The sequence below is a fragment of the Vulpes vulpes genome, chromosome 6 (assembly GCF_048418805.1).
Source record: "Vulpes vulpes isolate BD-2025 chromosome 6, VulVul3, whole genome shotgun sequence".
Lineage (NCBI taxonomy): Eukaryota > Metazoa > Chordata > Mammalia > Carnivora > Canidae > Vulpes > Vulpes vulpes.
The window spans coordinates 2,682,846-2,706,183 of NC_132785.1; the positions used below are offsets into that span (position 1 = coordinate 2,682,846).

The 23,338-nt window shown below is 36.7% G+C and overlaps 1 protein-coding gene across 3 annotated transcripts in view; it reads right to left on the bottom strand.

Annotated features, from left to right (window-relative positions):
* The window catches only part of FNDC3A (fibronectin type III domain containing 3A), a 171,255-nt gene that overhangs the window by 30,371 nt on the left and 117,546 nt on the right, over positions 1-23,338 (bottom strand). For all 3 annotated transcript variants that reach the window (XM_072760551.1, XM_072760552.1, XM_026017195.2), the window contains 5 exons: positions 18,070-18,227; positions 9,168-9,227; positions 7,530-7,668; positions 3,889-3,942; positions 45-169 (listed from right to left, as the gene is read on the bottom strand). In XM_072760551.1, the coding sequence (XP_072616652.1) occupies positions 45-169; positions 3,889-3,942; positions 7,530-7,668; positions 9,168-9,227; positions 18,070-18,227 (536 nt within the window). The remainder of the gene's footprint in view (positions 1-44; positions 170-3,888; positions 3,943-7,529; positions 7,669-9,167; positions 9,228-18,069; positions 18,228-23,338) is intronic.

Below are 23,338 nucleotides of genomic sequence, written 5' to 3' on the forward strand. Positions count from 1 at the left end.
ATGAAATTGACTAAGTAATATATTTACATTAAAACATATCTTACCTTGTGCCATACTCATTTTTGGCTGATAGTCTAAATTTACAACCCATTGCTGGTGATAGTTTAGTAATTTTAAATTGCTTCTGTAAGCCCATATAACATTGACAAAATTCTCCATTTCCTTTTCCCTAAAAAAAAAAAAAAAGGCTGATTATTATATATCATGTAAATTAAAAAAAATATGTTATTTATTTATTTTTAAAGATTTTATTTATTTATTCATGAGAGACAGAGAGAGAGAGAGGCAGAGACAGGGGCAGAGGGAGAAACAGGCTCCATGCTGGAAGTCTGACGTGGGACTTGATCTGGGGTCTCCAGGATCATGCCCTGGGCTAAAGGCGGCGCTAAACCGCTGAGCCACCCGGGCTGCTCTATATCACGTAAATTATTGTAAAAAGTTAAATCCACATCAATTCCTGCTTGATGAATAACAACATTATTGGCTAGTGTACGTTAAAAGTCATCTTTGTTACATGAACATCATGGATCTCAAGAGAAAGCAGCAATAACACATTTTTTAAATGATACTTACTGTTCATTAAATGAATAATTTATAAACTAGAAAGCAGGTATCTCTGTAAACCTTCTTGAATTAAGTATCCTGTTTTAGCTGAGGCTAGACCTCTGGCTTTAGTAAAATACACTCCTTCCAGGTGTGGACCCCACAATCTCTTAGGGGGACTGGCAGTGGTAGAAACAGGGTGATCTTTGATACATACAACTGGCAGTGTTCCTCAATCTATGAAAAGTTCTACGCAAACAGTTTTAAGGAAAGGACCCTAATTAATCCCCAAACCTCTATCTTAACAGATGCTAAGCTTTTATAAAATAAAGATTTTGGAACCACAACTGCATAGGTTTAACAGTTAAAGAGTATAAACAGAGAGAAAACCTATTATAGGCAAAAAAATGGGAGAGAGAAAAGTCTGCAGGTCAAGACAATCAAAGAGTTTCAGAAATTTAGGATGCTACATAAAGTGGACAAGTTTTTTATTCTCCATCCATTTTTCTTTATTGTGTTGGTAGAGGTAAATGGTGGTTTTAGGGTGACTTCTGCTTCAGAGAAAACCTTCAGTCTGTATCTGGCTGCTTAACTACACCTTCCTGTTTTACTGTTTATAGTTGATTCTATTGAGCTGTCTAAATAGAAAATTGTATCATCTCTAAATAATGGTAATTTTGCCCCCTAGCTCAGCCACTGTACGGCTGTACCTCTTGTTTTAGTTCCAAATCATACTGCATTAATGTTAAATAAAGGTGGGAATAACTGACAACTTTGACTTGCTTCTGCTTTGACTAGAATTGCTTTTATGTTTAGTGATGGTACTTCACTTAATATAAAAATAAAGTTTTAACTGAGAGGAGTGCTGAATTTCATCAAGCATCTTTTTATAATTTATCAATGTATGTTTTTTCTTCTAAATTACTATGATAATGGATAGTGGATTTCCCAATTCTAAATTCTCTTAAAACTTCTGGAATAAAACCTACTTGTTTTGTCCCTCATTTTTCTTTAATATAGGCATACCTTGTTTTATTGCACTTCACTTTATTGTGCTTTACATAGTATTTTTTTTTTTTTAAGAATTTATTTATTTATTGACGAGCAACACAGAAAGAGGCAGAGACACAGGCAGAGGGAGAAGCAGGCTCTCCGTGGGGAGCCTGAGGCAGGACTCAATCCCAGAACCCCGGGATCACAGCCTGAACCAAAGGAAGATGCTCAACCACTGAGCCACCCAGGTGTCCCTGCAGATAGTGGTTGTTTTTTGTTTTTTGTTTTTTTTACAAAGTTTGGTCTGTGGCCAAACCCTGCATCAATCAGGTCTACTGGTACCATTTTTCCAATAGCATTTGCTGACTTTGTGACTGTCACATTTTGACAGTTCTTGTAGTCTTTCAAACCTTTTCATTATTATTTTATTTGTTATGTGATTCAAGGAAGAGGCCAAATATTGACACTTAGGAGTTTAGCAGAAGTTGATTCCAACCCTCATGGATGACTTTGAGGGTCCCAAGACTTCAGTAAAGGAAGTAACAGCAGATGTGGTGGAAATAGAAAAGTGAATTAGAAGTGGAGCCTGAAGATGTGAGACTGAATTGCTACAACCTCATGATAAAACTTCAGCAGGTAAGAGCTGCTTCTTATGGAGGAGCAAAGAAAATGGTTTCTTGAGATGGAATCTACTCCTGGTGAAGATGCTGTGAAGACTTTTGAAATGATAACAAAGGATTTAGAATTCTACATAAACTTAGTTGATAAGGCAGCAGCGGGGTCTGAGGGGATTGACTCCAGTTGGGAAAGAAGTTTTAGTGTTGGTAAATATTATTAAACAGCATTGCATGTTACAGAGAAATGGTTCATGAAAGGAAGAACCAACTGATGCAGCAAACTTCACTGTCTTATTTTTCTAAAGAAATTTCGAGTCATCCCAACCTTCATGAAGCACTACCCTGACCAGCCTGCAGCCATCAACATCAAGGCAAGACTCCACCAGCAAAAAGATTATGATTCACTGAAAGCTCAGATGATGGTTGGCATTTTTTTAGCATAAAGTATTTTTATTTTTTTTAAGATTCTATTTATTTATTCATGAGAGACACAGAGAAAGGCAGAGACACACAGGCAGAGGGAGAAGCAGGTTCCCTGTGGTGAGCTCGATGCAGGACTTGATCCCAGAATCCCAGGATCACGCCCTGAACCGAAGGCAGACACTCAACCACTGAGCCACCCAGGCGTCCCAGCAACAAAGTATTTTTAAGGTATGTACATTTTTTTTTAAGACATACTGCCATTGAACCTTTAATAGACTACAAATATAGTGTGATATATAACTTTTATATACAGTGGGAAACCAAAATATTCATTTGACTTGCTTTACTGAAGTACTTTGCTTTATTGTGGTCGGCTGGAACCGAACCTACAATATCTCCAGGGTATGCCTACATACTGCTGAATTCCCAAATTATCAATGGAATTTCTTCTTACTCCTTCTGGCTACTCCTCTTAGCTGGATATAAACAGCAGGGCAAGAAACATAAATGATGGAAAAATAGAGTACTAAAATAATAAAACTCAGTATGCTTGCTGTGGTACACTGAAGAAAGGCCCTCAAAGATATCCAAGTCCTAAACCCTGGAACCTGTGAATGTTACTCTATTCAGAGACTGTACAGATGTTATTAAAACATCACTTGCTTTTTTTAAAGCTCTTGAGAGGGAGAGATTATCCTGGATTATTATCTAGGTGGACCTTAAATGGAATTACACGTATCCTTCTTAGAGGGAAAAGGATGTGAAGACAGAAGAGGAAAAAGGCCATGTGATAATGGCAGCAGAGATAGAAAAGGCTATCTGATGCAGCCATGAGTTCATGGTAATGACCCAGTAATGAGGAGAACCTCCAGAAGCTGGAAAAGTCAGGAGAATGGATTCTCCTCTAGAGTCTCTGGAGGAAGCACGACTATGGTGACACTTTGATTTTGGCTCAGAGAGACATAATTGATTTCTGGCTTCCAGAATTATAGAATAAGTGTGTGTTGTTTTAAACAATCAGGTTTGTGACAATTTGTTAAAAAACGAGTAGCCATAGTAAACAAATACACTTGCCTTTAAGGCTGATGTGAAAAAAATTCCTTTATCAAGGTTATTACCCAAATGAGAGCTTTGAGGGGTTCAAGTCAAAAACAAAAAAAACAAAACAAAACAGAGGGAGGTCCAGCCAGTAATATTTTCCACCAAATCATTCACAATGTTTTTAAAGAGGAAAATACTATTAAAACAAATTATTTCTGCTTGACAATATACATATAATTTTCCCCTAATTTAAAATATTCAATTTACTTACCTCATCCCATTCTAAAATAAAGCTTTGGATTTTAGAACCATTGTCACTAGGTGCCTAAAAGAAATACAAAAAAAAAAAAAAAAAAAAGTGCAAATTAGTACTTTTGTAAAAGATACTGTGATGATCTAATCTGAGCAATCTATTGTATTACAGATACTCTCTGTGAACTAACTCTGGAAAAACTGCACAGAGAATACAGATATGTATGTACTGTATAATGCCACAATCCTTTTAAATGCAAGGAGAGAAAACAAAGCAAGAAGCTAATTCAAGGTTTTCTGAACACTGAACAATCTCTTGTAGCAAGAACAATCTTAACTTTTATAAAATCCATTAAAAAACCACTTTGCCTTTTGTCAGATGGTTTTAGTTGCTTTAAGTTCCTAGGATTGATCCTGTCATTTTCACTGAAATTCACCTTACAATCTAAAAGTAATACTGTATGATAAACCAGAGAATGAAAGAACCAGGGTGCTTAGAAGAACTCCAAGAGGTCACATTGTCCAGATCTTTGCTTCTAGACACAATGTGCCCATTACCTGAGATTGCTCATTCACTGATTTGTTAAATCTGCAGTGGTGAAAGTTTCAGTCTCCCTTAGCATTTAAAAAAAATTGTTTTTTAAAAGATTTTATTTATTTATTCATGAGAGAAAGAGAGAAAGAGAGAGAGAGAGAGGCAGAGACACAGGCAGGGGGAGAAGCAGGCTCCACGCAGGGAGATGGACGTAGGACTTGATCTCAGGTCTCCAGGCTCAGGCCCTGGGCTGAAGGTGGAGCTAAACCGCTGAGCCACCCAGGATGCCCTCCCTTAGCATTTTATTCTAGTATTTAATCACTCTAGAACTCAGGAATTTCAAGTTTATTTCTACTTGAATTTTCTACCATTTCAATTTGTTTCCTCTTTAAGTCATTCACTTGCTTTTTTAACTTTAATTTAAAAATTATTTATTTATTTATTCATGAGAGACACAGACACAGGCAAAGGGAGAAGCAGGCTCCCTGTGGGGAGCTCAATGTGGGACTCGATCTCAGGACCCTGGGATCATGTCTTGATCTGAAGGTGGAAGCTCAACCACTGAGCACCCAGGTGCCATAAGTCCCTTACTTTAGATGCAGTAAAATGGATCACTACTCTCTTTATAGTAACTTCATCCATTTGAAGACAATGGACTCTAAAACTCCTTTTTATCAAAATTAAATAATCTTAACTTCTGATATCATGCTCTCAAAAATTCCTGTAATTCTCTGGATTCTATCTAGTTTTTATAGAATATTGGCAACCATGTTAAGAGCAATCAAGGATGGTCAAGTCTTTAATAAACAATCCTTTATAACATGGAGGCCCAAATTGTTTGTTGAACATTAACACATCTTGTGCTTTAAAATTTTTAAAAATTGTAATTTTTCACTGGTAGGCACGACCAAAATTTGCTATGTAAGTTACAGGAGTGGCAGTTAAAAGTGACTACAGTATGGATAGGACAGAAAAAGAAACCTTGGGAAATTCAAGTCTTATACAGCAAAAGGAAGAGCCTCCCAAGGTAGAGAAGACTGCAAATCTCAGGAAGAAGTGTGTGGTATAAAATATATTTCCCCATAATTAATGCCTCCAGATTGCTCTAATCTAGTTGCTAAGATTGTACATTTATTTTGCCTAATTTTTCTACTTTATTTTGTGAGGCTTTTCAAATCAAGGAAATGGATTCTCCTCAAGTCCCTGGAAGAAACATGGTTATGGTGACACCAATAATTTGTGACCATTTCTCCAAGTTAGAGGGGAAACTATTATGTATAAAGTGTTTTACCTACCTCATTTAATCCTCATATCAACTTTGTAGTACTATTATCATAATTGATATTTAAGTCACTCAAGTACACTAAGCCAGTTTTCTTCAATTTTAACATCAAATAGCAACAGCAGCTATTATGCTTATTACATTCCAGGCATTGTGCTATGGGCTATACAGGTATTATCTGATAATCCTCCCAACCACTCTGAAGTATATACTATTCCCAGTAACAGTAAAAATGATTATCTCTTTCCTCAATCATGCTAATACCATGTGTATATAGGATCATTTCTAGGAAGAGCATGGGTGACCTGTGTAGGCAACTAAGAGGCAGCACTATTTATATCTTACACAGACTTGTTGCAATATTGCTAAAGTCAAATTTCAAAACTCAGTTTTAATTTATCTTCAGAATAAAGAGCACTGCTCTACTGAGATCTCAACCTACATTAAGGGTACTAGGCTGTGACTCTATTGGCCCCACCAAATTGCTCTTAAGTGACATGAAATAAAATTAGTCATACTTATCACATACAAAAATGTATGTATGTACATACTTGTCTGATTTACGTGTGCTAATAGTACTTTTTAACTGCATAAAGCATCTAACATCCTTAGAAGAACTAGGGACTAATAAGCCCCAAATAAGTAGTAAGTTTCATATTATCAAACGCTTTCATAGAGAAAGCTAGCTCTGAGTTTTGCTCTTGGGTGAGAGTAGATAATTAAATCCAGACTAGTAGTTATTTTCTTACTGCATATCAACAATTGCTAACAGGGGTGGTATTCCCTTGTAGTGCATGTTTAGAGATTTTGTTGGGGATATTTCTGACCATCACAAATATGGCAAGGGAATAAAGGTTAACTTTTACAGGTGAGTATGAAGGATGCTAATAATTCTATATAGTGAGAGACACTGTTCTCTTTCTCTAGGATTTTTGAATGTCCTCCTGGACATCCATGTAGGTGAAATATCTGTTTATCATTATCAGAGCCTAGAACCTAATTTCATTTTATAAGGTATTTTTTAAGAATGTTTTATTCATTTATTTATGACAGAAAGAGGGAGGGGGGGCAGAGGGAGAAGCAGACTCCTGGCAGAGTAGGGAGCCTGATCCGATGCAGGGCTGGATCCCAGGACCCTGAGATCGCGACCTGAGCCGAATGTAGACACAACCGACTGAGCCACCCAGGCGCCCCTTCTATAGTTTTAAGTTAATGGATTTTTCCAAAAGGAAACTACTCTGCAATTTGAGAAAGACCGTACTTAATTTGTTCAGAAATTTACCAAGACTCATGTATCATTTTAGTAAATCATGTCTCCAATGACAGTGCGGTCTGTACTATTTGAATTACCAATTCTATCTGTGGTGTCAGTCCACTTTATTATATATTCTTGTGTAACTAGACACAAAGATTTATACATTAGCATATATGTTATTCTATTAAAACAGAGTATTTAATGGAATATTCTTTTAAGATGTCATATTGTATTTTTAAGACTATGAGTCTAGTTATTATGAACTCTTGTTTTATGATAAAATTCAGGATATAGGCATTGTAATGAACTTGAGAAGCATTGCTAAGACTCTCAATGTCATCCCACATCCAGTATAATAAGGACTGCTAATTATATATCAGTCTTTTCTGCTATATTTACATAAAGTAAGAAAATGACTACGAATATTAATTCAAGATATAACAAGTGCCCATTTAATATATGTAAAGAAGAACAAGTTAGCTTAAAGTTCTTTTTTGTCTCCAAGTACAAATGACTGAAATTTAATATTAGCGGGGGAGAGGAGGGAGTAAATGTCCAGTTAGAAAATACTCTGAAGAATATCCTTACCTTCCATTGCAAAGTGAGTGAATTTTTGGTGCGATTGGCTATCCTGGGTGGATTAGGTATGTCAGGTTCACAGCTTAAGGTGGTAAAGCTTTCAGCTTCTGAAGGAGTTCCCTTCACAGAATTGTACTCAGCCTGGACTCTGGTGATAATACACAGTTTTAATTAGCAGAATCATTGTATTCTGCCTTCAATGCCAACAACCTTTCAGTACTTGAAATTAGTAACGTGCCCTCTAATGTTCTATCAAGAAAACAAGGGTGGGGCACCTGGCTAGCTCAGTTGGTAGAGTATGTGACTCTTGATCTTTAGGTTGTGAGTTCAAGCCCCACAGTGGGTGTAGAGATTACTTAAAAATAAAGTCTTTAAAAGAAAAAAAAAAGAAAATTATGCACATTAGAAGGATGGTTCTTAAAAAAAGAAATATAGGATAGACTAGTGGCTTTCATCCTTTTTATTTTGACTGTACCACATTTTAAGTTGTGACAACTATCTGTGTCGTATCTACTTGCTCATACACACACACAAGAAAGAAAAGTATCTGGAAACAATATCTATAAGGGTAATATACTTTCTATGCCATTTGTTTATTTAACTAAAAAATGCTAAATGTAACCCACAAAATTCCTTGGTTTGATAAGGGTTGCAGTCCACCATTTGAAAAATGCTAAGTTGTATAATACTTTGGGTTCATCCACAGAAAGTATAAACGAAGACTTAATTTAATAGTTTTTTTTTTAAGATTTTATTTATTAATGAGAGAGAGAGAGACAAGGAGAGAGACAGAGAGAGGGGCAGAGACAGAGGCAGAGGGAGAAGCAGGCTCCATGCAGAGAGTCCAATGTGGGACTCGATCCTGGGACCCTAGGATCACGCCCTGGGCCGAAGGCAGGTGCTAAACAACTGAGCCACCCAGGGATCCTCATGAAGACTTAATTTAATAGTTTAATAGGAATAATCCCAACCACAAATGCTCTTTTTAAAAATGGAGGTGATTAGCCAAGTAACAGATTAATGAAACCCAGCTGGGGAGACTTTAGTTTGTAAAATGTTGGTAAATTATAATAGAACTACACAGAAAAAAAAAAAGTATCTAAGTTGCCTCAGTTAAATATGAATTTTTTTAAAGGTTTTATTTTAAGTAATCTCTACACCCAATGTGGGGCTTCAACTCACAACCTCAAGATCAAGAGTTGTATGCACTGACTGAGCGAGCCAGGGCCCCTAAATGGTGTGAAATTTTAAAAGTTTTAGTATCTCAAACTCTTTCTGGAACATGATGTAGTAAAAATATATTAGTACAAACCAACTACTATTTATGCTTCTGTTTTGTAAAAATTTCAAAAGTTTTCCATGTGCTAAATTAGATATGCAGATATATTACACTTACTATCTGTATATTCATTCCAATCCCAAGGTCCTACAAACAGGATGATTAACCTTTCAACATAACACTTCAGTGAAATGTTTTTGAGTTTTTTTTGGGGGGATTGTGTTGACAAATGTACCAAAAGAAAACCAAAGTCCATAAATTCCATGTTTTTAATCCAAAATTAATAAAGTATATTCTAGGCTTTTAATTAAATTATTAAAAAATACCTATGCTCTATCATATTAAACCAACATGTAGGAATTCCTTACTTTGCATGGTAATCTGTAGCTGGTTTGAGATCATTTAAAGTGACACTTGTTTCTTCTCCTCTGGGGGAAAAAAAGAAACATTTCACTGTCTGATACACAAGCATTTCTAGAGGACTTATATTATGTACACTTCAGTTTGTGGCAGTTTATGAAATTATACTGCTACCTTATCAATTATAACCATATTCAGATTCCACCAATATAGAATTTGTGTAATAAGGATATGTGGCAAACTTAAGTCATGTGTCTACATACCACTTTAAAACAAAAAGGTGTCCACACACTGGGATGGAGAGAGCTGTTAAGATAGTGGAGGAGCAGGGGGGCTCTCAGCTTGCCTCGTCCCTCCAATATAGCTAGATAAATATCAAATCATTCTAAACACCCAAGAAATTGATCTGAGAACTGAGAGAACAAAGCTGCACATCTATAGGTAGAAAAAATGGCCACCTCGTGGTAGGCAGGAGCTGTGGAGAGGGTGGATTTGGGGGGAGAGAAGAGCAGGGGACCAGACAAGAAAAAATCTTCCCCCAAACCAACAACTGAGAAAGGGAAAGAGGCTAACCACGGCAAATTTTCATAACCAGTGGAGCTCAGAGTCTTGTTTTCCAAGTCTGTACCACTGCTGGGGGTGTGCCCGGCAGGCTCAGCAGTGCTCTGGTAGGGAAGGAGGGCAGAGACCCAGAAGCAGGCAGCACACTGTGGTCTGAGGATCCCCTGGGTCATATGAGGAGAAACAGTTCCCCTTCTTGCAGTGCATTTGGGAATGGTGGCATGGTCTCTTAGGGGACAAAAGGACTGGTGGCACTGATGTGTAGCTCTGTTCACTAGCATGGGAACAGGTACTGATTGGCTGAGGGCAGCAAACCATGTTGTCAGTTTTTGCTGCACTTTACCATTAACTCTGAACTACTGTGCAACTGTGTGACTGCTTTTCTGGGACAAATCTACAGCAGCCATAGTGCAACAAGACCCTCCCCCAGATTAGTGTGAGTCCATAAAACTGGGAGTTTTGAAAGCTAGCTCCATGCCTGAGATAAAACACTGCACCAGTTGGCAGAGACAGGGTGAGGCAGGAGTCTGACAGAAGCTGGGGGCAAGAGGAGCGGCTGTTTGCTCTTCTGTGAGGGTTTCCTTAAGAGTGGTGGCTGCGAACTCCTCAGTCCAGGGAGGAGAGTGGGGTGACACCATTTCCCCCATGTATCAGCACTGACCAACGTCAGTGAACAACACAGCACCCCCCCAGTGGAGGTCAGAGCTGCTTACACCAGGCACACCCCCCTCGCCCCCCCGCAAGTGCATCTCCACAAGGGCAAGTCGGCCTGAGAATCTGGGTAGCAGGCCCATCCCTCAGAACACCAGCACACAACCTCACACACACCAAGCCTACTGATCATAAGAATTGTAAAGCTTTAGCTCTAGGGAAATAGAATCTCATTTCTTTTGGGGTGGTGGTGGGCGGTGGGATCCAGCTTCTTTTAACAAGCAGACCAAAACACACATAGTTCAAACCTGCTATATAGTGGACAAGGTCTAAACATCCCCCATTGCAGGCAAGGAGAAACCCTGCAGAGGACTGACCTGAGAGAAGCAGCTAAAACAAAACAGCAGAGCACATACTCTGAAACACCTCCTGAATTACCAGGCCCAAGACAGTCCAGGACCTTTTCTTAATATAGCCATTGCTGTCAGGAGCAGGAATATAACAGGCTTTTCCAACAGTCACACAAAAAAATGGTGACCTAGACAAAATGGCAAGATGGAGGAATTCACCCCAAAAGAAAGAACAGGAAGAAGTAATGGACAGGGACTTAATCAATATGGATATAAGTAAGATGCTGGAACAAGAATTTAAAGTAACAATTGTAAGGATACTAGCGGGGCTTGAGAAAAGCATAGAAGATACTAGAGAATCCCTAACTGTGGAGATAAAAGAACTAAAAGCTAGTCAAGCTAAGATTAAAAATGCAATAACCAAGATACAAAACCAACTGGATGCAATGATACTGAGGATAGACGAAGCAGAGGCTATAGATACAGAAGATAAATTTATGGAAAATAATGATGCTGAAAAGAAGAGGAAAAGAAACATAGAAGATCACGAACTTAGAGTTAAGGTACTCAGTGACTCCTTAAAGCATACTAACAGTTGATCACAGGAGTCCCAGAAGAAGTAGTGAGAGGCAAAAGGAGCAGAAGGTTTTATATGAGCAAATTATAGGTGAAAACTTCCTTAGTCTAGGGAAGGAAACAGACATTGAAATCCAAGAAGCGCAGAGAACTCCCATTAAATTCAACAAAACCCAGTCATCACTAAGATTTACCGCAGTTAAATTCACAAAAAATCACAGAAAAGGAAAGAATCCTGAAACCAGAAAAAGTCCTTTACCTACAAGGGAAGACAGATCAGGTTTGCAGCAGACCTGTCCACAGCAACTTGGCAAGCCAGAACAGAATGGCAAGATATATTCAACATGCTGAATGGGAAAAATATGTAGCCAAGAATACTTTATCCAGCAAGGCTCTCATTCACAATAGAAGGAGAGATAAACAGTTTCCCAAACTAAAGGAGTTTGTGTCCACTAAACCAGCCTTGCAAGAGATATTAAAGGGAACTCTTTGAATGAGGAAAAAAAAAAAAAAAAGACCAAAAGCAACAAAGACTAGGAAGGAACAGAGAATATATCACTGTAAACACCAACTTTACAGGTAACACAATGGCACTAAATTCCTATCAATAATCACTCTGAATGTAAACAGACTAAATGCTCCAATCAAAAGACAAAAGGTATCAGAAAGGATAAAAAAGACCTATTTATGTGCTGCCTATAAGACATTCACTTTAGACCTAAAGATATCTGCAGATTGAAAGTGAGGGGATAGAGAGCCATCTATCATGCTAATGGACATCAAAAGAAAGTTGAAGTAGCCCTACTTATGTCAGACAAACTAGATTTTATTTTATTTTTTAAAATTTAAATTCAATTTACCAACATATAGAATAACACCCAGTGGTAATCCTATCCAGTGCCCTTAGTGCCCATCACCCAGTTACCCCATTGCCCCACCCAACTCCCCTCAGACAAACTAGATTTTAAACCAAAGACTGTAATAAGAGATGAAGAAGGGGATTATATCACAATTAAGGGAGTCTGTCCATGAAGAAGATCTAACATTGTAATTATTTATGCCCTCAACTTGAGAGCACCCAATTATATAAATCAGTAACACTTAAAGAAATCCATTGATAATACAACAGTAGGGTACTTTAACACTCCACTTATAGCCATGGACAGAATATCTAAGCAGAAGATTAACAAGGAAACAATGGTTTTGAATGACACACTGGACCAGATGGACTTAACAGATTGATATTCAGAGTATTTCATCCTACAACAGCAGAATACACATTCAAGCACACATGGAACAGTCTCCAGAAACGATCACATATTAGGTCACAAATTAGGCCTCAAACCAGTGCAAAAAGATTGGGATCATACTGTGTGTATTTTTAGACCACAATGCTATGAAACTTGAAGTCAATCACAAGAAAAAATTTGGTAAGACCATGATGAACACATGGAGGTTAAAGAACATTCTATCAAAGAGTGAATGGGTTAACCAGGAAATTAAAGAAAAAAAAATATAATGAAATGAAATGAAAATGAAAACAAGACAGTCCAAAACCTTTAGGATGCAGCGAAGGCGGTCCTAAGTGGAACTAAGAGGTCCTTGAAATACAGGCCTATCCCAAAAAGCAAGGAAAGGGGATCCCTGGGTGCCTCAGCGGTTGAGTACCTGCCTTCGGCCCAGGGCCTGATTCTGGAGTCCCGGGATTGATTCCCGCATCAGGCTCCCTGCATGGAGCCTGCTTCTAGCTCTGCCTGTGTCTCTGCCTCTCTCTCTCTGTGTCTCTCATGAATAAATAAATAAATAAAATCTTTAAAAAAAAAAAAAAGCAAGGAAAGTCTCAGATACACAACCTAACCTTATACCTAAAAGAGCTAGAAAAGGAAGAACAAATAAAGCCTAAAGCTGACAGAAGAAGGAAAATAATGAAAATTAGAGCAGAAGTAAATTATATAGAAACAAAAAAACCCAGTAGAACAGATTAGTGAAACAAGAGCTGGTTCTTTGAAATAATTAATGAAATAGATAAATCACGAGGCCAGCTTTATCAAAAAGAAGAGAGAAAGGACCTCAAAAAAAATCACAAATGAAATAGATCACAACCAATAACACAGAAATACAAACAATTATAAGAGATTATGAAAAATTCTATGCCATCAAACTGAGCAACTGAAGAAAGGGACAAATTCCTAGGAACATACAAACTACCAAAACTGAAAGAGAAAGAAACAGAAAATTTGAACAGAGCCAGAACCATCAAGGAAACTGAATCTGTAATCAAAACTCTCCCAACAAACAAAAGCCCAGGGCCAGATGGCTACGAGGGGATCCTATCAGACATTTATTTATTTATTTATTTATTTATTTATTTATTTATTTATTTATTTACTCATTCATTCATTCATTCATGAGAGACACACACAGAGAGAGGCAGAGACACAGGCAGAGGGAGAAGCAGGCTCCATGCAGGAAGCCCGATGCGGGACTCGATCCTGGGTCTCCAGGATCACACCCTGGGCCAAAGGCAGGCACTAAACCACTAAGCCACCCAGGGATCCTCTCTATCAGACATTTAAAGAAGAGCTGATACCTATTCTTCTCACAAACTGTACCATAAAACAGAAATGGAAGGAAAACTTCCAAACTCATTCTATGGTGCCTGTATTACCTGATTCCAAAACCAAAGACCCCACTAAAAAGAATTATAGGCCAGTATTCCTGATGAACATGGATATAAAAATTCTCAACAAGATACTATCAAATCAAATCCAACAGCAATCAAGTGGGATTTATTCCTAGGGCTGCAGGGGGGGTTCAACATTCACAGACCAATCAATGTGACACACCACATTAATAAAAGAAAGGAGAAGAACCACACGATTATCTTAACAGAGGCAGAAAAAGCATCTGACAAAATGCAAGATCCATTCTTGATAAAAATTCTCAACAAAGTAGGTATACATGGAACATACGTCAACATCATAAAGGCCAAATACAAAAGACCCATAGCTGATATCAACCTCAATGGGGAAAAACAGAGCTTTTCCTCTAGTCAGGAACAACACAAGGATGTCCATGCTCACCAGTACTATTTAACACAGTATTGGAAGTCAACCAACAGAAAGAAATAAAAGGCATCTAAATTGGCAAGGAAGAAGTCCAACTTTCACTATTTGCATACAACGTGATACTCTGTAGGAATCCCAAACACTCCATTGAACAAATGAATATGAATCCAATGAAGTTACAGGATATAAAACCAAAATAGAGAAATCTATTGCATTTCTATTCACCAATAATGAAGCAGCAGAAAAAGAAATCAAGGAATTCATCCCATTTACAACTGCACCAAAACCCGTAAGACACCTAGGAATAAACCTAACCAAAGAGGTAAAAGACCTATACTCTGACAAATATAGAACACTTATGAAAGAAATTGAAGAGGACACAAAGAAATGGCAAAACAATTCCATGTTCATAGATTGAGGAACAAACATTGTTAAAATGTCTATACTACCTAAAACAATCTACACATTTAATGTAATTCCTATCAAAATAACTCCAGCATCTTTCACAGAGCTAGAACAACCAACCCTAAAATTTGTATGGAACCACAAATAGCCAAAGGAATGTTGAAAAAGAAAATCAAAGCTGGAGGCACCAGGAATCTGGACTTCAAGCTCTACTACAAAGCTGTAGTCATTGAGACAGTATGGTACTGGCAGAAAAATCAACAGACACGCAGATCTATGGAATAGAGGAGAAAACCCAGAAATAGACTCACAACTATATGCTCAACTAATCTTGGACAAGCAGGAAAGAATATTCAATGGGAAAAATCTCAGTGGTGTTGGGAAAACTCGATAGCCACATGTGTAAGAATGAAACTAAACCACATTTTATACTATACACAAAATTGAATTCAAAATGGATGAAAGACCTAAATGTCAGATAGGAAACCATCAAAATCCTAGAGAGGAACACAGGCAGCAACCTCTTTGACCTAAGCCATAGCAATTTCTTACTAGAAACGTTGCTGAAGGCAAGGGAAACAAAAGCAAACATGAATTACTGGGACTTCATCAAGATAAAAAGCTTCTGCACAGTGAAGGAAACAGTCAATAAGATGAAAAGGCAGCCTATGGAATGGGAAAAGATATTTGCAAATACATTATCTGATAAAGGGTTAGTATCCAAAATCTATAAAGAACTTATCAAACTCAACATTCCAAAAGCAAATAATCCAGTTAAAAAATAGGTAAAGATGTGAGTAGGCATTTTTCTAAAGACATCCAGATGGCTAAGAGACACATGAAAAGATGCTCAACATCACTCATAATCAGGGAACAGAAAAATTAAAACCACAATGAGGTACCACCTCACACCTGTCAGAATGGCTAAAATTAACAACACAAGGAACAAAAGATGTTGGCGAGGATGCAGAGAAAGGGGAACCCTCTCACACTGCTGATGGGAATGCAAACTGATGCAGCCACTCTGGAAAACAGTATGGAGGTTCCTCAAAAAGCTAAAAATAAAACTACTCTATGATCCATCAATCACACCGCTATTTACTCAAAGGGTACAAAAATACAGATCTGAAGCGGGTACATGCACTCTGATGTTTACAACACCATTATCAACAATAGCCAAATTATGGAAACAGTCCAAATATCCATTAACTGATGAATGGATAAAGAAGATGTGCTGTATGTACACACACACACACACACACACACACACATACACAGCCATCAAAAAGAATAAAATCTTGCCACTTGCAACAATGTGGATGGAGCTAGAGTATATTATGCTAAGTGAAATAAGTCAGTCAGAGAAAGACAAATACCATATGATTTCGCTCATATGTAGAATTTAAGAAACAAAACAAATGAACACATGGGAAGGAAAAAAAAAGAGAGGGAAGCAAACCATAAGAGACTCTTAAGGACAGAGAACAAAATGAGGGTTGATGGGGGTAGATGGGGGTATGGGCTAAATGGGTGACAGGTATTAAAGAGGGCACTTATTATGATCAGCACTGGGTGTTGTATATAAGTGATGAATCACTAAATAAATAAGATAAAAACAAAAAACAAAAGGTATCCTAAGCAAATCAATGGCATAAACCAGACTTTTTCTTCTTCTTTTTTTTTTTTAAGCGTAGACAGGGAAGACATTTAGCTTATTAAAGAAAAAAAAATAGTTTCAATTTTTTAAAAATTCATTTTGCACAATTAAAACGAATAAACCCTATGTACTGTCAAAAGCAAAACCACCTATTTTTTTTTTACAAGGAATGTGTTATTTCTGCCTTTTATTAGAGTATAACATGGAATCTTATTTAAAATACTACAGTTGAATGAGCAGATCATTAAAAAAAGTGAATAATCTGAAGTAAAGCATTTCACTCATGGCCACTGTTACATTTTCACATTTTCAAATATAACAATACATTTTCTTAAAATAGTCATTTGACACAACTATTACTAATATATGTGGCCAAAAAACCCAGCCTACTTTCTATTTCTTTTTTAAAAAAACCACTATTCTCTGCCAAATTTTCTTCAGCCAAGTTTCTCTCCTCTCACTTTATGGACCTCTCTTCCTCCCACCCCATTTCTCAAATCAAAACCAGGAAATATGATAAGGAAAATACATCCCACTGAGGAAAGTACATTTTAATGCATGTAGCATCCTCAGAGAAAGACCTTAATTGGTGTAAAGAAGATGACTAATGTTCCTCTTGTGCTCTCTGACAGGGCTGCAAATGGAGATAAATGCTTCTACTTAGCAAGCAGCCATATCTTACTAGTCATTAACACAAAAAGAAACTTAATGTTGATGGTCCTTTATCTCCTATTTATCTCCCCAGGTAGCTTTGTCTCTTTTAAGAAATATGAATAGAATAAACACAAGGAAATCTCAATAGAGAGGAGACAGGATATTTTTCTATATATTTTTAACCTTATGTAACTAGATAACAGATACTGCAGTAGTTTCACTTTCCTTTCTTCCTTATATTAGCTTTTTTTTTTTAAAGATTCCAAGAAGGCTGATGTGTCCAGTGTTCTATGTAAATTATGATCATTCAAATGACTAACCACTTTCTTTACAATCTTCCCAATGTTTAAATTATTAATAATCTTTACTTTTTCATTAGAATAAGCAACTTCTATGTTAATAAGGACAAAAATTATTTTACAACTGTCAGTCATAAATGTCACAGTTTTAGCCACTGACTCTTTGTAGGGTTTTTGGTGTATAATGACACTTGAACCAAGAAAGAGAACTATGATAGATTCTTAAAAATATGATTATTAACATACCAACATACAAATGAATAATGTTGGTACTAAATTCATTTTACAATAGGGCAATAGCTTGACGTTAAAGAATTAAATCCAACTCCTTAGAGGAGCATTACCACATTTCATGAGTTCACAATCGAACAGTTCTCTATTTCTGTTCTGGGCTTCTATATACGACAAGTTATGTCTCCGGAATACGTGAAGAGTGAAACATCTACAGGAAGCCTACTGAAAAATACTAAAGTTGAATGTGGCCAATGAAAGCAATTACTCCAAAGTAGTGTAGACAGATATGTACCAACTGGCATTTGTACTACATACATTGAAATCAATATCACCTCTCAATTTATATAGATTCAAAATAAAAGCATTTAGAGGGAAAAACAACAAAATTTGCATTAAACTCTTTATGATAATCCACTGACTTACAGAATGGGGGGGAGGGAAAAACAAATACTTACACATAAACACTTTTATATTTCCCATCTTTTCCAGTACTTGAGACCAGAATTTCGTAACTATAGAGCTCTGGTACAGTAGTCTCAACTGTTTCGCCATTAATGAAGCTGGAAGGAGGTGACCAGGTAAGCACTACTGTCCTTGACTGGATATCTGAGGCCTGCAAAAACACAGTATTTAAAAGCTCTTTGAAACAAAGGTAATGTGCGTAATGAACAGTGAAAATCCAATGAGGTTTCAAGATTACATAAAATATATCTGTTATCTACCTATATAAGATGGCTCACAAATAGAAACCGGTCCATTTGTAGATGAGATGTAATTTGTTGTGAAAGGGCAGATGAGTTCAATACTAAAGGTCTTTAAATCTAAAAGCCATTATAGGCCATTCACAACTATTAGTGTCAACACCATATACGGGGTAAAAAGAATGGGAAAAAAAAAGTCCACATTTATTTAAAAAGGTTCATTTCCTCAATTTAGAAAGTGTCTTATAATAAGAAGAAGATAAAAAAGAGAATAATGAGCAAAGGACATGGACTGACCAAAGAAATATAAACATAAAAGGAAAATGTAAGAAATGATGTGTAAATGCATTTATAATTAAATAAATGTAAACTAAAACAAAGTACCACTTTTCTTTCTTTTTTTTTTTTTAAGTTGGGAATTTTTTTTATTTATTCATGAAAGACGCACACAGGGGGCAGGGGGCAGAGACACAGGCAGAGGGAGAAGCAGGCTCCATGCAGGTAGCCCGACGTGGGACTTGATCCTGGGTCTCCAGGATCACGCCCTGAGCCAATAGCGGCACTAAACCGCTGAGCCACCTGGGTTGCCCAAAGTACCACTTTTCATCTAACAGATTGGAAGATTAAAAAGCTAGTATTATCTTCATTGTGTTAAGGTAAAGGTTTGGAGAAATGGGTTGAAGTATAATTAACATACAGTATTACATTACTTTCAGGTGTACAACACCATGATTCAAAAATTCTATATACTTCTCAGTGCTCACCATGATAAGTGTATTCTTTTTGTTTTATTTTGTTTTTAGAGAAGAGGGAAGGAAAAAAAAGGAGAGGAGGAGAGGGGAAAAGGGGAAGGGAGAGCGGCAGAAGGAGAGGGAGAGAATCTTAAGCAGGCTCCATGCTCAAGGCAAGAGCCACCCAGCTGCCCCCATAGGTGTATTCTTAATCCCCTTTATCTATTGCACCATCCCCACACTAATTTCACTTCTGGCAACCACCAGTTTGTTCTCTGTATTTAAGAGTCGGATTTTTGGTTTTCTTCTTTGCTCATTGGTTTTGTTTATTAAATTCTACATACGAATGAGATCATGGTATCTCTCTTTCTCTGACTTATTTCACTTAGCATTATACCCTCTAGGTCTATTCATGTTGTTGCAAATGGTGACATTCATTCTTTTTTCCTCTGGCTGAGTAATATTCTGTTGTGTATATGGTATATGTACCACATCTTTATTCATTCATCTGTGGATGGATACTTGGGCTGTTTCCATATCTTAGCTATTATAAATGATGCTATAACAAAGGAGTGCATGTATCTTTTTGAATTAGTGATTTAGTTTTCTTTCAGTAAATACCCAGTAATGGAATTACTGGATCATATGGTAGTTCTGTTTTTGATTTTTTGAGAAACCTCCATATTGTTTGGCACAGTGGCTGCACCAATTTGCATTCCCACCAAAGTGTACAGAGGTTCCCTTTTCTCCACACCCTTGTCAATGCTTGTTATTTCCTGTCTTTTTGATTTTAGCCATTCTGACAGATGTAAAATGATATCTCATATTGATGTAGTCCCAATAGTTTAATTTTGCTTTTATCTCCCTTGTCTAAGGAGACATGTAGAAAAACGTTCTACAGCCTATGTCAAAGAAACTGCTGCCCATGTTTTCTTCTAGGAGTTTTATGTTTTCAGGTCTCAAATTTAGATCTTTTATATATTTTGAGTTTATTTTTGTGTAATTGCATTCATTATTAAATAAATGTGAACTAAAACAAGGTATCAACTTTCAACTAACACATTGGGAAGATTAAAAGCTAGTAATATCCATTGTATTAAGGGTTTGGAGATAGGGGCACTCTCTTAAATGTATTTAAGAATATATATGGGTATGATCCCTGTGTAGAGCTACTTGGGAACGTTCATAAAAATTTACTATGTGCTTACTTTGTAGTTCAATAATTCAATTCCTAGGAACTTTTTTCAGGAAAATATCCTACGAAGTTACAAAAAAGTACATAAATACATATAGTTAAGAATATTTATTGCAGCACCATTACTAATGGCAGGAAATTGGAAATACTGGAACAGTCTTTTAACATGCTACTATGCAGGTGTTCAAAAAACAATGAGGTAGTATGTATGTGCTGACGTCTAAAACATGTCCTTAATATACTGATGCTATGTAACAGGGCAAAAAAGGAAAGCTACAAGGTAGTATATATGCTATGATCTCAGGTGTTTTAAAAAAATTTAAAAACGCACAAAAATACCTGAAAATATACCATACAAATGTACTAATCCTTACCTCTGGGGATTCTGTACATATATGTGGTGGGATGCAGGGAGAATTGTAAGAAAAAAACAGAAGGTTTTGTACATTTTGGATTACTGGAATAATTTATTATATGTACTCTCTTATAATAAAAGTGTAATAAAGAGGGAAAAAAAGTCTAGAGATTAAACTAAAGATTGGTAACAAAGGTTATCAGATCACAGCCAGACTCTAATGTAAAGGCTTGCTTTAAAATTATCTATATTTAATGACTGTCCTATCTTGCACAAGCCAGTGGAGCAGCGGAGGTAGAGGGAGAAGCAGGCTCCCCACCAACCAGGGAGCCCGACATGGGGTTCCATCTCAGGACCTTGGGATCATGATCTGAGCCAAAGGCAGCCGCTTAACCGACTGAGCCACCCAGGTGCCCCTATAGTAGTGTTTCTAAATCTAACATAAAACCACTAACCACTAGGATGAAGACCACCCCTATTTTGAATTTGGCAGAATAAATGGTTTCTACACAAGCCTAACATTTTCCCATTTTCAAAGTTCTCAAAGCCTGAATAAATTTAGAAGGCTATTAGTGTATATATTCTGCTTCTGTCAAACCACAGAAACATACTCTACCTACTGTCATACTACCTTAAAAAAGTCTTAGTACTATAATGGGCTTAAAGATGGTTCCTTGTTTTAACCCAAGTCCATCTGCTATTAATTTGTAACTGTGCAAGTTTTTTTTTCTCTTAAACAGTGTTAACGTACATATATGTACCATCTTCAGAATGTCTTGATTTTATGAGATGATCCTGTGTTAAACTGTGAGAGTAAAAAAAAAAAAACAAAACAAAACTGTGAGAGTAGTTAAGTGAAAAATACTCGGAAGGCAGGTCAGTCAATAGCATTAACTGGCATCCACTTTTTGAAGCTTACTTTTATCAGGCTTCGTGGGGACTGACTACATCATGAAGAGTTATAGGTGGTAGAGATGACCGTAAGTAGGAAGGCAAAAGACCTGTCATTAATTTGATTGGTGATACTGAACTTTCAAACATTTAGGGTCCCAGGTCACACTTATAAAAGGGAGTGGCTGAGTGAGATGATCTATTTACCATAACTAATCAAATATAGTATTTTTAAAAAGGTTTTTATTTTGGAATAAATCTAAAATTACAGAAAAGTTGGGATGACAAGTATACAGAGTGCTTGTATACTTGTTGCCCAGCTTTCTCTATTGTTAACATCTTACATAACAATGTATTTTTGTCAAAACTAAGAAATTAACAATGGTAGAATATTAACTAAATTTTTAACTAATCTATAAACATTTAACTAAATGGACTTCCAGGATAGTATGCTGAATTTAGAAAAAATAGTTAAAAAAATTAAGACACACTAAGTTCAACTTTTCTAGATAATTTGCTTTTACAGATAAAGTATTGGTCCCAACTCAGTCTATTAAAAAGGTATTTTATTACTTGCACATAAATGTTAAGGCACAAAAAAGGAGTAATTACACTGAGTTGGTGTGGAAAACTTCATGAGAAGTGGATTTTAAATAAAAATTTAAAGGACTTGGGATGGAATATAATTTGGTAGAAAAGAAATGGATAATTTTTACAAGAATGAGTAATTTCTTTTCCTAAGCTTATGCTTATAAGCTGGTTGTCCAAGTTACATGTATGAGTATGTATTCTGAAAAGCTCTCTAGTAATTTCACTCCCATGAGAATCACAGTTTAGGGGGAAAAGAAAAACATAAAGGACCGGTAAGAGGAATGAGGAGAGAGGAAGAGAGTCATGTCTTGAAAGACAAAGGTAATGGTTTTGAGATAGTAAGTGATCAATGGTGTCAAATACTGCAGGGAGGCCAAGGAGAATGAGTGCAATCTGAACAATGTCTAATTCCTTAGAGACTCACACAATCCCTAACCCTCTCCCAACTTGAGAGTATATAATCAGTCACTCTTCAGAATCCCAGTGTAGCTCTTTCTGCCAAGAGGTCCTGTCCCTGTGCTTTAATAAAACTACCTTTTTTGCACCAAGACGACTCAAGAATTCTTTCCTGACTGGACAAGTCACCCAACTTTTCTGAATCTATTCCTTTTTCCATAAAATAAAGTAAAATGGTATTGTATTTCAAATATTGGTTATTCTGCAATACTGTCCCCACACTAACTCCCACCCCCACCCACAGTTCACAGTGGTGGGTACTTTTTCTTTAAATTTCAGTTCAATCATCTTTCCTTAGTGATACTTCTTTTGACACCCCTGTCAAGGCCTAGTCCCTCTATTATATATTCTTACAGAACTATATCTCTGTTCTGGTACTCCACAGATATAATTTTATATTTACTGCATGATTTAATCTACTAACCTAAGTTCTGAGGGCAAGGGCCATGCCTGTCCTTTGCTTTTCATTCCATCTCCAGCTTTTAGCATAGCATGTAGCATTTTATTAGTGGTCAAATATTTATGGAGTAAGTGAATACATTTAGTTTGGCGCTCTAAATGAACCAGAGTATGCAAAAACAGCTACACACACACACACACACACCCGACCTATACTTCGCAGCTCACAAGTAATTTAGTAAAACAGCTACTGTTACCTAAGCTGTAAAAAGAAACAAAAACAAAACCAAACCAAACCATCAGCATTACTTTCTTTCTTTTAAGATACAGGACTTATTTTACAAAATTACATCTTCCTCATAATATTGGGTAAGAACTTCTTTAGAAGAACTGTTTCAAGATTTA